Source organism: Opisthorchis viverrini, assembly GCF_000715545.1.
Source record: "Opisthorchis viverrini unplaced genomic scaffold opera_v5_3, whole genome shotgun sequence".
NCBI classification, from domain to species: Eukaryota; Metazoa; Platyhelminthes; class Trematoda; order Opisthorchiida; family Opisthorchiidae; genus Opisthorchis; species Opisthorchis viverrini.
The window spans coordinates 673,374-685,471 of NW_008751659.1; the positions used below are offsets into that span (position 1 = coordinate 673,374).

Sequence of the window (12,098 nt, forward strand, 5' to 3'; positions counted from 1 at the left end):
GTATGGCGTGGGAGTTGTACTCATCCCCAAGGCTGAATACGCTTTACTGGACTGGATCCCAGTAAACAGTCGTCTTTTTGCTTTGCGGTTGTCTGGTTCAATTTAGATCAATGCTGTTCAACGCTCGCGGCCCGACTTACTGCAGTTCGGAGACTGTAAAGAACAGGTTCTATCGAATATGTCACGTCTGCTTCGGTCAGTTAGAATGACGGATATAGTAATCCTGACGGGTGATATGAATGGACAAGGCTGGAGGAAACAATTAAGGAGTAGGTCTGGAATCGGTAATCCGTTCACGGATAATGGGGAGCGACTGCTTCATTTGCGTCCCGATCATTGTTTTGGCTAGAACGAACTTCCAGCACAAGCGCTTACTTGGAGGCCACCAACTGCAAGATATTGGTTGACTCGGTTGAAGCACGTGGGTATCAGTTACCGATGGAGAGCATCAACTTGGGTTTGATCTTGCCTTTGTGGGGGCCCGGTTATCACTCCGCTTTCCCTCAGCAATACCGATGTCAAGAGAGAACAACTCCATTCATCAAGTTCGACGAGTTTCGGTAGCTCAAGAGTATCAGAAGCTACTGGAAACGCACAGTCACACGGATGACGAAGATTCCTTGGAGTTTGAATGAAGGTGAGTTTAAGAGGCTGTGGAACTCGAGATGGCTCAGTGGTTAAAGCGCGAATTCACTGACCGGAAGATAATTTGTGACGTGGTAGAGTTGAATAAGTCCGTCGCATATCAGCACTAACATGACAAATTTAGTTTCTACAACTTACCGTCACGTGTATTTGTCAGTGTAGTGGTCTCGTCCATTCCTTTCTTCGAACGAACAAACTGCTTCAAATCGAGTAGTGGGCATATCCAAATGTTAGCTTCCGTCCTTCAAGTATTTTCAGTTTGCGCCAGCGATTGTCGGATCCCGTGATTATTATTCGGAATTTGTTTATTGGCACAAGTGTACGCTCCATAGTACCTCAGATTAGACGGTTACAGTTTTGTGGATCCCTCCTTTGATCTGACCAGGGCCTCGTCGTGGTTATGCAAGGTTATCCACTCTCTGACGAATTTGCCCCACATGAAATGAACTATTCCACTGCATACTCGCTGATGCTCTTGGGGATGACCGGACGCATGTATTTTCCCACATCTTCTGAAGTCACAACCGAGGTTGACTATTCTCTATTTAATTACGTCGGTTCTGAAAGCTTAAGATGGGCTTCCTGTGGGTCGTCATTCTCTTGGCTTTGTTTGCCGAAGGTTTTTCATTTTACTGCACATATGTATGATGATTTTCGAAATACAGGCTCTCTGTGCAACTTTATCAGAGGGTTCGTCTCTGGAGACGAACCCTGTTTGAGGGGGACAAATTGAATGACCACTGTATGCATAAATTATGATACAGTAGCCTACTCAAATCACCACTGGACGATATTGCAGCTGCTACAACCCTTGTACGACATGCACGTGGTTCTTACAGCTGATAATGATGGTGATGGCATTAGCACTCCGTAATTTAAGGGCATCAATACTACTGTCAGTACCATCGCAATTATTTCACCGCTAACGATGGTCATCTGGGTTGATAAGAACGTTGTAAAATATCTTCGTTTCTTCAGTAATCTGTATTCATTTTAATTTAAAGTGCTTTTTCATATCGAGTTATTTTAATTCCCAGCTGTTGCATCCTGGTTCATTCAGTACAACCTAACCATGGATAATAGGAGGCGCAACAAACAGTGCAACGTCTGTGGAGATGCCGCGATGGGTTTTAATTTCGGCGCGGTGACATGTGAATCTTGCAAAGCGTTCTTCAGGCGTACTGCTCGGAAGGCACAGGTCTGTCAATTTTTTTCCAGGGTTACTCTGTTATGTATTGACCAGTGGAGTTCTATTTCCGGCTGTCATATACATTATATGAGAACACACTATCACTGCACACTGTCGAGCAGGTTGCAGGAAGGCGCCATAGATTTACAGGGAATACTTTCCGTTTCTTGTACTTGCGTGACTATTCAGAATGCATACTCCTGAACATAGCTTGTAGAACCCTGAGTTGGCTGGCTTACAGGGGCAATCGGTTTTCTGAAGAAAACGAATCAGATTTGCAGGGTTGCGCTTCCAGTTTTCGACGAAATCATCTTGTGAATGATTTTTCATGCGTGGCTGATACTTATAACCTTAATCTTACTTTTTATCCCATCAGGTGGCTAATTGCGTGTTCAATGAAAAGTGTACAATCACTGTTGCGACTAGGAGATTTTGTTCTCACTGTCGTTTGAAGAAGTGCTTTGCTGCGGGTATGAAGAGCAGCCTCATTCTGGGTAAGCTTTTTAGCTCATTGGTTTGATATTCTTTCTTACAACTACGTTGTCCTTCCCCTAGAGCAGCTTTCTTTAATAACCGTCTTTCCACCAACAGTCAATTTCCACATAACTTGGCCAGATATTCCGTCTGCTAAAATGGTCCACGCTGACTACCCCCCAACCAATGAAGACTTTTGTAAAACTTCAAAAATTCTATGGGTGATCAATTTTGCAACTCGCGTTTTCATTACGATGACGAACGCCATTATTCACTCGCTTCACTGTTTTTTTTTACGTTTCTGCCTGTCATTTAATCTCGTGACCATTCTGCTTAGCTTGGCACCACGTTCCGGCGTATGGATAGCGCGATGGTGCTTAAGTGCGCGCGTACCAAAAGCGGGTTCAGTGGATATGAACTTCTGTATATCTGCTTTTTTGTATCATCCACACGGCTCCTTAAAATACTACGTTTGGCTTAGGTGTGGATACCGTATCGGATGCACATGATAAGCTATCATTATTTTTCCCCACAGGCTGATGAATAGCATAGTTGCCGGCAACTACGTATTATTACAGCTTCACCCATTCTGTATGCAGGTAATAATTTTAGGGCGACTGGTTGACGGCTATTCATGTTCCATTGTCGTCATTTGGTGTCAGATCAAGCCGGTTGTATCGTGCAGAAAAATGTGGCTGAAAAAAATACACCGTAGACCATCGCTCATTTTCGCAACTCCAGCATACTACTTGTGCAATGTGCGGAAGGATAAAGTACTTAATGGTGAAATTAGGGGACTCTAATCCACTGGACGTACAGTCTGTGTGTTGCCCTGAGAGATTTTCAAAATTCATGATGACTTATTTGAATTTCAGAGCAGGAACTACTCCATTGAGGACCACTAGCTCTTCTTTTTATTATTCCCTTTCTTCACCGCATAAGGCTATAATAAACGGATCCTACCTGAAGAGTTGTTTCACACTCCGAGAATGGGGAATATATAATGCTACACACTTGTTTATTTGTTGGCTGTGTCACGTTTCTCCTCCAATTTACTTTCTAGGTCTTCCTGTACATTCTTCCGAGTCTGTCTACAATTCCAGAGGACTGTCAGCAATCTGCACATGATTTCCTGTCCATTAGTTTTCTCCCCATTCTTTACAATATTTACTGGTTGCTTTGAGTATTCATCGTTTTGATGTGTGCTACAAGTGCCACTTATCAGAATGCCCTTAAAATGGTTTACTTTAGCACAGTTCACATAAACTGTTTTAAGGAGTAGTCCGAACGTTCAACCCTACAGTGAAATCAGTGATGGTGGCCCACTTATTTAGTAGCTCACTAATGATTTTTGTCATTTTTTCGCTGCTTTCCTCCTATAAGATGACAAGGCCAAGCAAGAGCGTCACGAAAAAATTGCCAAGAATCGCCAAGCGCGCACAGATCCATTGTATCCTATCTCCAAACCTGGTTTGGACACCAAAACGGCAGTCGCAAGCAATTCTGGTAACCTATTCCTACAAGACGCAAACACCGGAGAGACCGCCACGGATTCTTCAACCAGTGCCGTAGAAACTTTCGAGCGTCTGCTTTCCCCAGATGCTCAAGAACCGAACGCGCTTTCGTCCAACATGTCATACACGAATGATCAGTGGCGAACATTTCTGGAAATCCCGGTTGGTTCCTGTTTTTCTGGATACGTACTTTTCATACATCTAATTGACTAGTCAGTTCCGGAGTGGCTTGCATCTTTCTCTCAGTTTCTTAACTTACTACGCAGACACTTCGTTTCCGTCCCCATTAGGTGAGTTTTAATGCTGTCTGTCTGCATAAACTCGTGATAAAGTTTAGTTTTTTGTCAATGAGAAAGGGGAAATATGCCATTCAACGCTCTAGTGACGTTGATCCAGTGATGTTGATCCGCGTTCGGCTAGTTTTTAATGAACCTCGTAAATTTACAAGTTAGGTTGGACTCTGTCAGAAGGTCCATTGGGTAAAGTTACGAGTAACACAGTACAATACTGGAACGCTTTGGCAAGTCCTGCCGGATCGTTTTTCAGTGTGTTGACTTCTTACAGGTGCTTGCAAAGACCGAATTGTGGTTAATAGAAAATTGCTGTAGACCAAATGGATGTACTTCTCCAAATGATGTCTCACCATGCTTACTACTATCTGTCTTTCTCATTCTTGTGTTCTTATCCATGGGTCATCTCACTTCAGATTTTAATGGGGGCAAAACTTTTCAAGCTGATTGAGTTTATGAAAACCTTCCTTTCGTCCGTAAACTTTTCTATTAAGTAATCTGAGAAAACTTAGGAGACCCGAACATCATCGTCATTGACAGCAACACCGGATGAGAAAATTGACATCCGTACAAAGACCATTCGATCGTTTTTGTAGTTATCACATACCGGAATAGAAAGCAGCTACACAAGTGATGTACCTAACCTCACCGCGGGCAGTAAAGTGCTTCTAATATTGATTTAGGACAGAACATGTTTTGCAGCACGATGGCATCGACAATAACCATACCGTTATTTGCCATTCTAATGATCCTGACTCTAACTTTGTGTGACCTTTTACCCACCTACATGATTTAGATTTCGGACACATTTTTGATGACTTTTATCTGTGTGGTTATGACTGATCCCGTAAGGATTTTACAGTGGACTTGGAAATGCATCTTCCGGTGGATCATGCCACCCAGCCGGTCATAAAGAATAATTGAGGAACTGATCAAAGCAAAGGAGCAAAACGTTCGATAGTTGCTTGACCTTGTGTCGCCATGAGTGAATGAGAATCAGCACACACAGACCTCCGCAGTCAGTCCGTCTTTTTTTAGATGCAACTGAAGTGTGGGCATCGAGTTATTGATTGTAAGTAGATCGCTCGGGGAGGCAATCCGTTTGACCTAACGTGACGCATTTTGCAAATCCACTTCAATATTATATATATATATATATATATATATATATATATGTGTATATATATGGAGGTATTGAGTTCCATGTCTTTCAGTGGTCCGTTTGACCTAACGTGACGCATTTTGCAAATCCACTTCAATATTATATATATATATATATATATATATGTGTATATAAATGGAAGTATTGAGTTCCATGACTTTCAGTTGGCGGCCTTAATACATCGAAGTTTCAGTAGAAAGTGACACAATCACGGCAACCCCACTTCATTTTTTTTCTGGCCTAAGCACAAATGTATGGTTTACTAAGTCTTTCTTTCTTCAATCTTTGTAGACGGAAGCTGACGCTTCTCATGTGTCGGACATGAATGACCGCTTGTGTACGTTCCCTAGAGTCATATTTACATATTCACTCATGTTTTCACTGTCTCGCTTGTATGGTGAATTCTCACCCGTGTAGGTTTCCTTCGAAAATCTTAGTCGCCGTTTCATGAACGGAACAGATGAATTGGTCAGCTAACTCCCCGACAATATTGCACCTCTGGCGTTAATTTCAACTCCTTTCCAAGATATTGATGATCTGTATTTCTCCCGTATGAGGCGATTTTAATAGTGCCATGATTCGGCAGTTGGGTGGATGTTTGCATGTAGTGACGCTTCAGAATTATTTTGGTTGGATATTTTTGCCATCACCATTTTAGAGTGAACCTTTAGTTTTAGGACTGGCTACCCCAGAGTACTAACACCAGCCTGTCACAGAGAATGGCGAGCAATCTGTCATATCGTTCCTAGGGCAGGTGCTTTGGAGATAACTAAAAGGTTGTTACTGGCAGACACGACACTTAAGGGACGGCCGCAGCTCTAGGTGGATGGAATAGTTGAGGGCATAAGAGTGTGTTTGAATCTCGATCAGTCTGTTTTTGACACAACTATTTGCTCACAAGAACAGGGTCTTGCAATGGGATCTCCAATATTCCCAGCTTATTTGGAGGACTTTGAACAAACGGCCTTGGCCGGATATCTTTGTCCATCGAAAGTTTTTTGGCGTTATGTTGACGATACCTATATTGTAATCAAGTGGGATAACTGACGATGTCAGTAATTTAGCATGGAAATAGAGTCCACCTCGAGCACATTACCCTTCCTGGATTGCATAACACGTAAGAGTGGTGGACACGATCCAGCTAATTCACATTGTACATTATGCCAAGCAGGGTGTCCTTGTGGATAGCTGGCTGTGGCAAGATGGATGAAAAAGAAAAAAACTAAGGTGACAAGTGGGCAAATCAAACCAGGGATATTAGTAGCGAAACACATTGGACTCTGTACAAATGGGATACATCTACTAGTAAAATCAGTAAAGCACAGAGTCAATCAAGGAACAGCTCAATTTAATAGTATCTATAGGAAACTGAGTGTGAGGGAACACAAACGATGTTCCAAGTCGGGAGCTTTCAGTGACGAACCACAACAGCGATGCCTGTCACATAACAAGTGGACGACCGCAAATGACTACAGTCGGAAGACCTGGGCCTAGTTGCAAGTGTCTTTTGCACATGCTGTAAGTGAACGTTCCCCAATAAGCGAATTGCTGAGCACAATCGTGAATTCTTTGTGTTCTATTGGAACTGTACCGTTATCTCAGTCAACGTAACGTTTTCCGCCCGACTGTGTTTTGCAAAAGGCTGATATCTTGAGATAGATCAGCTTGCGGAGACCACAGTTCAGCTTTTACCCCGAATGTTCACTTCTTGATATTTCTCCCAGCAATCAATGTTTATATTCCTTCAGCACTATGGACATTTTGTGACTAATTTGATTGGTAAATTTTTCTGTAAAATCATCCTCGATGCGTAGAGTCCGCCGTCCGATCTATCGAACTTCTAGCCCATCAGTAAGCCAGTTGTCAATTCACGCTGCTTATTATGATGCACCACTCGGACGATCCATCTTGTTCATTCTCTTGTCAGCTTGCACACATATAGTCGGTAGTCTTCTAGTGGGAGCACTGAATTCCCTCAGACAACCCACGACCAGTTTTGCCTTTCTTGGAACCGATCAGATGTTCACAGTTCCCGAGTTTCCCGCAATCTTACGTTCTTGAAGCTAACTTGTTTGATCCTCACAAAAAACAAATTCGTACTCCCGCAAAAGCCTAATCGGTGTACGAATGAATATAGTTCGATAGCGCTTTGTTTGAAGAGTCTATTCACTGTTCTGTGGAACTGTCCGATCCGGTCGAGTTTAGTGTCAACGTTCAATCCTTCAGCCCTTGTTACTGACCAATTCACGCATTTCCTATTCTTCTTCCGTTCCATCAGACTGTAGGAACAGTCAGTCATCCGCGTCCTCCTCCTTCACTTCTGGCGACTACCTCCAGGAACAGACTTCCACGGCTGCAGCCAATACTACTGCCCCCGGTGTAGTTCATACTGCACCTACCCCGGTGCTTTCCTGCTTCTCCGATAATGTACGTAAGTGCAACTGGTGTTCATGGTAGAATCTTTCAGTTTTGCTCCGCACTGTTTTAGTACTGTTGTCCCTTTTGTTTGTATGTGAATTTGTTTCAGTGTTATCTGACGGTTCCCTTTTTATCCTAACACGAGTATCCTGGTTAGCGAAAATCAGTGTATGAGCACTAGGCAGTCGAAATCGACAGCCACTCTGCCAAATTGGATTATTCTACCTTAATTTTTACTCGGCAATGGCCAGCGAGTCAATCAATACCTGTTTCTTCCTTGTCGTTGCTTACACTTTCTATCATCTCTTAGTAGCGGAACAACGGAGTAGCCACAAGTGCTATCCATTAACTTGCAGTGTCACAGTGACTAGCTTTTAAGGCCAATGAGCCTTTATCCACGTTTTTTCTCATTTACTCAGTCAGCCTTAGGTATTGACTGGAGGAAGTCTTTTGCGCAACTGGTGTATTTATTTCCTTCGGAAGAATAGTAGCGAATTCATCCTCTAGCTTGGAATTTCCAGACTAAAGTGTTATTCACCTAGGTCTCCAGTCAACCTTGTTTGTTGCGTATGGCTCACAGATCACCGCAGTGTCTAACTCCAAGAAGTCAGTGATTTTCCCGCATACATCACAAGCCGCAAAGTAGATGAAAATTCGTCGATCTGACCCCATCTAGGAAAATGAAGTCGCCAACGTTCCGTTAGTCTTCTTTCGCACTATGTCATAACATGGACGCGTGTGGATTAAGCACTCATTTGCAAGAAATCCTACTATGGATTTTACACAGCATCGTCATCGACAGCTGACATCAGTGTTCAACACCGATGCCTCACTGCCGTACCTGTACTTTTACGCACCGACCTCAGCTGATTATTATTAAAAACGAGGGACTCATTTAAATCTCATGGTAATAGTATCCCCGCTTTTGAAATCAGTTTTCCCCTTAAGACTTCCGATTTATGCACCAAAGCAAACAAGAAACTAGCTCACTTAGAAGGGGCGAAACCGATAGTGAGGGGTGTTGGCGAGTTTTTCTCAACCTTTTGAGCAGTACTCAACGAAAGATAATCAATCATCCTCATTTTGTTTATGTCGCTCTGCCTTGTATGACTCCACTCACTATTCCTGCCTCTGCGTCCTGTCTAGCATGGGTATCCACTGATCGTTGTGGCACTTGCGGTATGAAAGTACCCTCGTTGTACGACTAACGATCGCGTACAACTTGATCAAGCCGTGCACCAGAATCCATGAATTTCGTTTAGTTCGTGCACGAGGCAAGTGCGTGATGCTACCTTGCGCATCGTCACCGAATATAAGTATTCCATTGTGGAAAGTCAGACCTGTTCTACTCGATAACACCACCAATGCAATTCACATGACGATTAGAATTTTAATTGGCCTACAGTGATAGCCGTAGGATGGGATGCCACTTATCCAGCTACATTTTTTGCGACAAACACCGTTTTGTAAATTACCATAGTGAGTTCTTACTGTCTGTGAGAAAGCCCTACGATGTCGACATAACTTCGTCGAATTTGTGTATACCATCAATACTTTAATACTACTTATGAGGCGAAAATAAATGTATATTAAATGTCGATCCAATGGTACTCGGCACTTCCCGCACACGATTCAGCTTGCGATCGGCTGCTTTCACCTCCTGTGACTGAGCAGCTCCCGCCCACTTTACTGAAGCTGTTTGGGGAATGTACTGAAGCGGTTAGTCGTAGCCAGCCCGAATGTAGTTAACTAACACTACGTAGGGTGAAATTTCCCCACCCCTCATCCGTGTACACATAACGGGCGCCGTGCGAAGAGTGCACTGTCCTTCAATTGAAGTATAGTCACACGGTCGCGCTCAGCTCACATAACTGGCAGTTGGTTGAACCAAGCACTTCTCACTGAACGGACACGTTTCATGCAGTTGTTCCTATGATGTACCCATAGTCCGATTTTCAGATTGATGTTTGGCGAACAGTTGAGCCCTCCCCTCTTACGGAAAGAAACTAAAGGCTTATATAAGGATAAACCCTTAAGCAAATACCCTTGTGAGTAGTATTGGGTAAAGAAAAATGCTTTGCTACCTTGAATATTGTTCCAGCCGAGGCATGGGGCTACATTTGTGTATTAGGACGTGAGAATAAGCTAATATTCATTCGGGTTTTCCGCTAAAACAAAATCAGGTTGCAGATGAGCCCCGAACATTGCTTGAGTACAAGTATTTGTCACCCTGGTGGGTCTCAACAAGGGTGAAACCGGTAGTGAACTGTCGAAGAGTTTTCAGGAACGCTGTAATTAGTGTTTGTTTGCTTGTTGTTTGAGGTTTAGTTCACTGTAGATTACCGTTAGAACTGATTGCTCTGTATTAAATGAGTTCGGTTCTATGGTCTTAGTTGTGCATAAATTGCGTCCAATTCCGTTTGGTATCTTTGGCTGTTACTACCACCGACGTAACTGTCTGGACCCAGAGAGCGAAGAGTTCAGCACGCTAATGCTCCTCATGTCGGCAGTTTCGAGTAGTCCAACGGGATACGTTCCTCTGAATGCAACACGTTCGATCATCTGAGTCTCTTTGGTCTGTGGGTCGCACTTCGCTCTTGGATCTAACGGTTTGTAGAAACTGGACGGATATATCTATCAGGCTCTTCTCACCTCACATTTCTAGGTTTTGCTTAGGTTAATCAACGATTGGTTCCGGTATCCCTAACTTGGTTGAAGACATTCTCACTAATAGGTCCCATCGATTGTCGGTTGTAACGACACATAGTCAGGTGTACTACCCTTAAACTAAAACGAAGTCTACGTGCTACCGAGATGCCTCATCATTCGCCACAGGTTGACAGGTTGACGATGTTTCTCCTCCGCTAGGGCATTTGACTGAGACGGTTTTGTTGTGTGCCTTCGTTTCGCAATCTCGTTATAACGGTATCAAACCTCTGTAAGGCTTCCAGCATAAACCAGTATTCTTTTCCTACTCTCCCACGTATGTCAAGCATGGTTTGTCTGTTTGCAATTATCCGCTCACTGAATCGGGTCATTTATGTTGCGATCCAGGGCTTGTTACTGGACTACTTAGGTTCCTCATTTGAAAAGCTGCAGCTCTATGTCGTCACACCCATGGTGAATCACACTGGTCACTTTTCTGGTATAGGACTTAGTGTATTTCTTGTAGGCATACCGCAACTTTGGGTTTTGTTGTCAGTCATACTGAGGTAACCACCAAACGCGGCAGCGCCTTCTATGTCTCCTGACCTCTGGAAACTATAGCCGAACTTTTTTTATGAAGAAAGGTACTCACAAGTTTGCTGAAAACTCTTCGACATCTGAATTTTTGGACAGCGTCGCCTGTTTTTCAGAAGAATGGTGGTAGAGATGTGGTTGGCAGACCCTTTCCCCCTCTCTACTGTTGGACCTCCGCTACAGGGATCGTGAAGTAGACAAAATACTTTGAAATGTTATTTCATTAACTTGGAAAGTTCAGTTAACTAGGTATTTCTCCTGAACTCAGTTATATTATTTCACTCTAGAGACGGTCGACTTTTTCGGCTGTCTTGTAATGAGACCTTCGAAGACTCCCTCCAGTTTATCCCATTGCAAATGCTGAATTTGGTTACAGAATCCTTCAGCTGATGGCCATCTTTCGAAATGATATATACTCAAACCCTGACCCTCATTTTACATGGCTGCTATGAATATTTGCATTCTTAAACAAACAGGACAATAGACTATCGAAATACACTCATTTGCAAACAAAGCTGGTTTTGCGAGAGACTCGTCTGGAACCCAGCTTAATCTCTCGTTTATGATATTTCCAAGCAGGCTATCGAAGAATTTTCAGTAACCTTATGAGTAGTGCTAGACAATAGACTATTCTTGTTCACGTGGAGGACTTGCTTTGTACGGATGTGTGTTGTGTATCCAAAACGAGAATCGAAGTTGCGAGCACGGTGGACTTTATTCCAAACAGATATCCGGCACCTTGTTGAACCGAATGAAATGAGGGAATAGGCAAAGGCCTATTGACTTTTTCGTTTGTCATTTCGCGTATAATTTAGATAGAACACAGTATACTATGTCGGCTCGTAAGAAATACCGAAAATGACGAAAAACTGCCCTCAGTGATATGATAACACGGTCAACAACACGATCAGCTGCTTTATATCTCTTTATAAAATAGTCAGAAGGCCAGCTTTCTGACAAATGCCATTTCAGGCCATCGTAGACGCAGTCCGTATATATTGGACCCTGGCTTGCGCAAACTGACACTGTGACGTTTGACTAGACGGATCTCAGTGTTTTAAGATAAATGAACAAACTGTGAATAAATGTAGTGCAGAACGTTCGATTTCAAGATAAAAAGGGTGCAGGCGTTGCGCAACAACAAACTTCATTAGTCTCGTTGCACT

At 43.1% G+C, this 12,098-nt stretch overlaps 1 protein-coding gene across 1 annotated transcript; it reads left to right on the forward strand.

The window, feature by feature from the left end:
- Nucleotides 1-1,602: 1,602 nt before the first annotated feature.
- On the forward strand, nucleotides 1,603-7,705 carry T265_12505 (hypothetical protein; the record flags this gene model as incomplete). Its single annotated transcript, XM_009164141.1, has 5 exons — nucleotides 1,603-1,843; nucleotides 2,211-2,328; nucleotides 3,692-3,984; nucleotides 5,566-5,611; nucleotides 7,553-7,705. Coding segments are annotated over 5 exons (735 nt in total), but the record flags the coding sequence as incomplete, so codon positions are not given.
- Nucleotides 7,706-12,098: the final 4,393 nt, after the last annotated feature.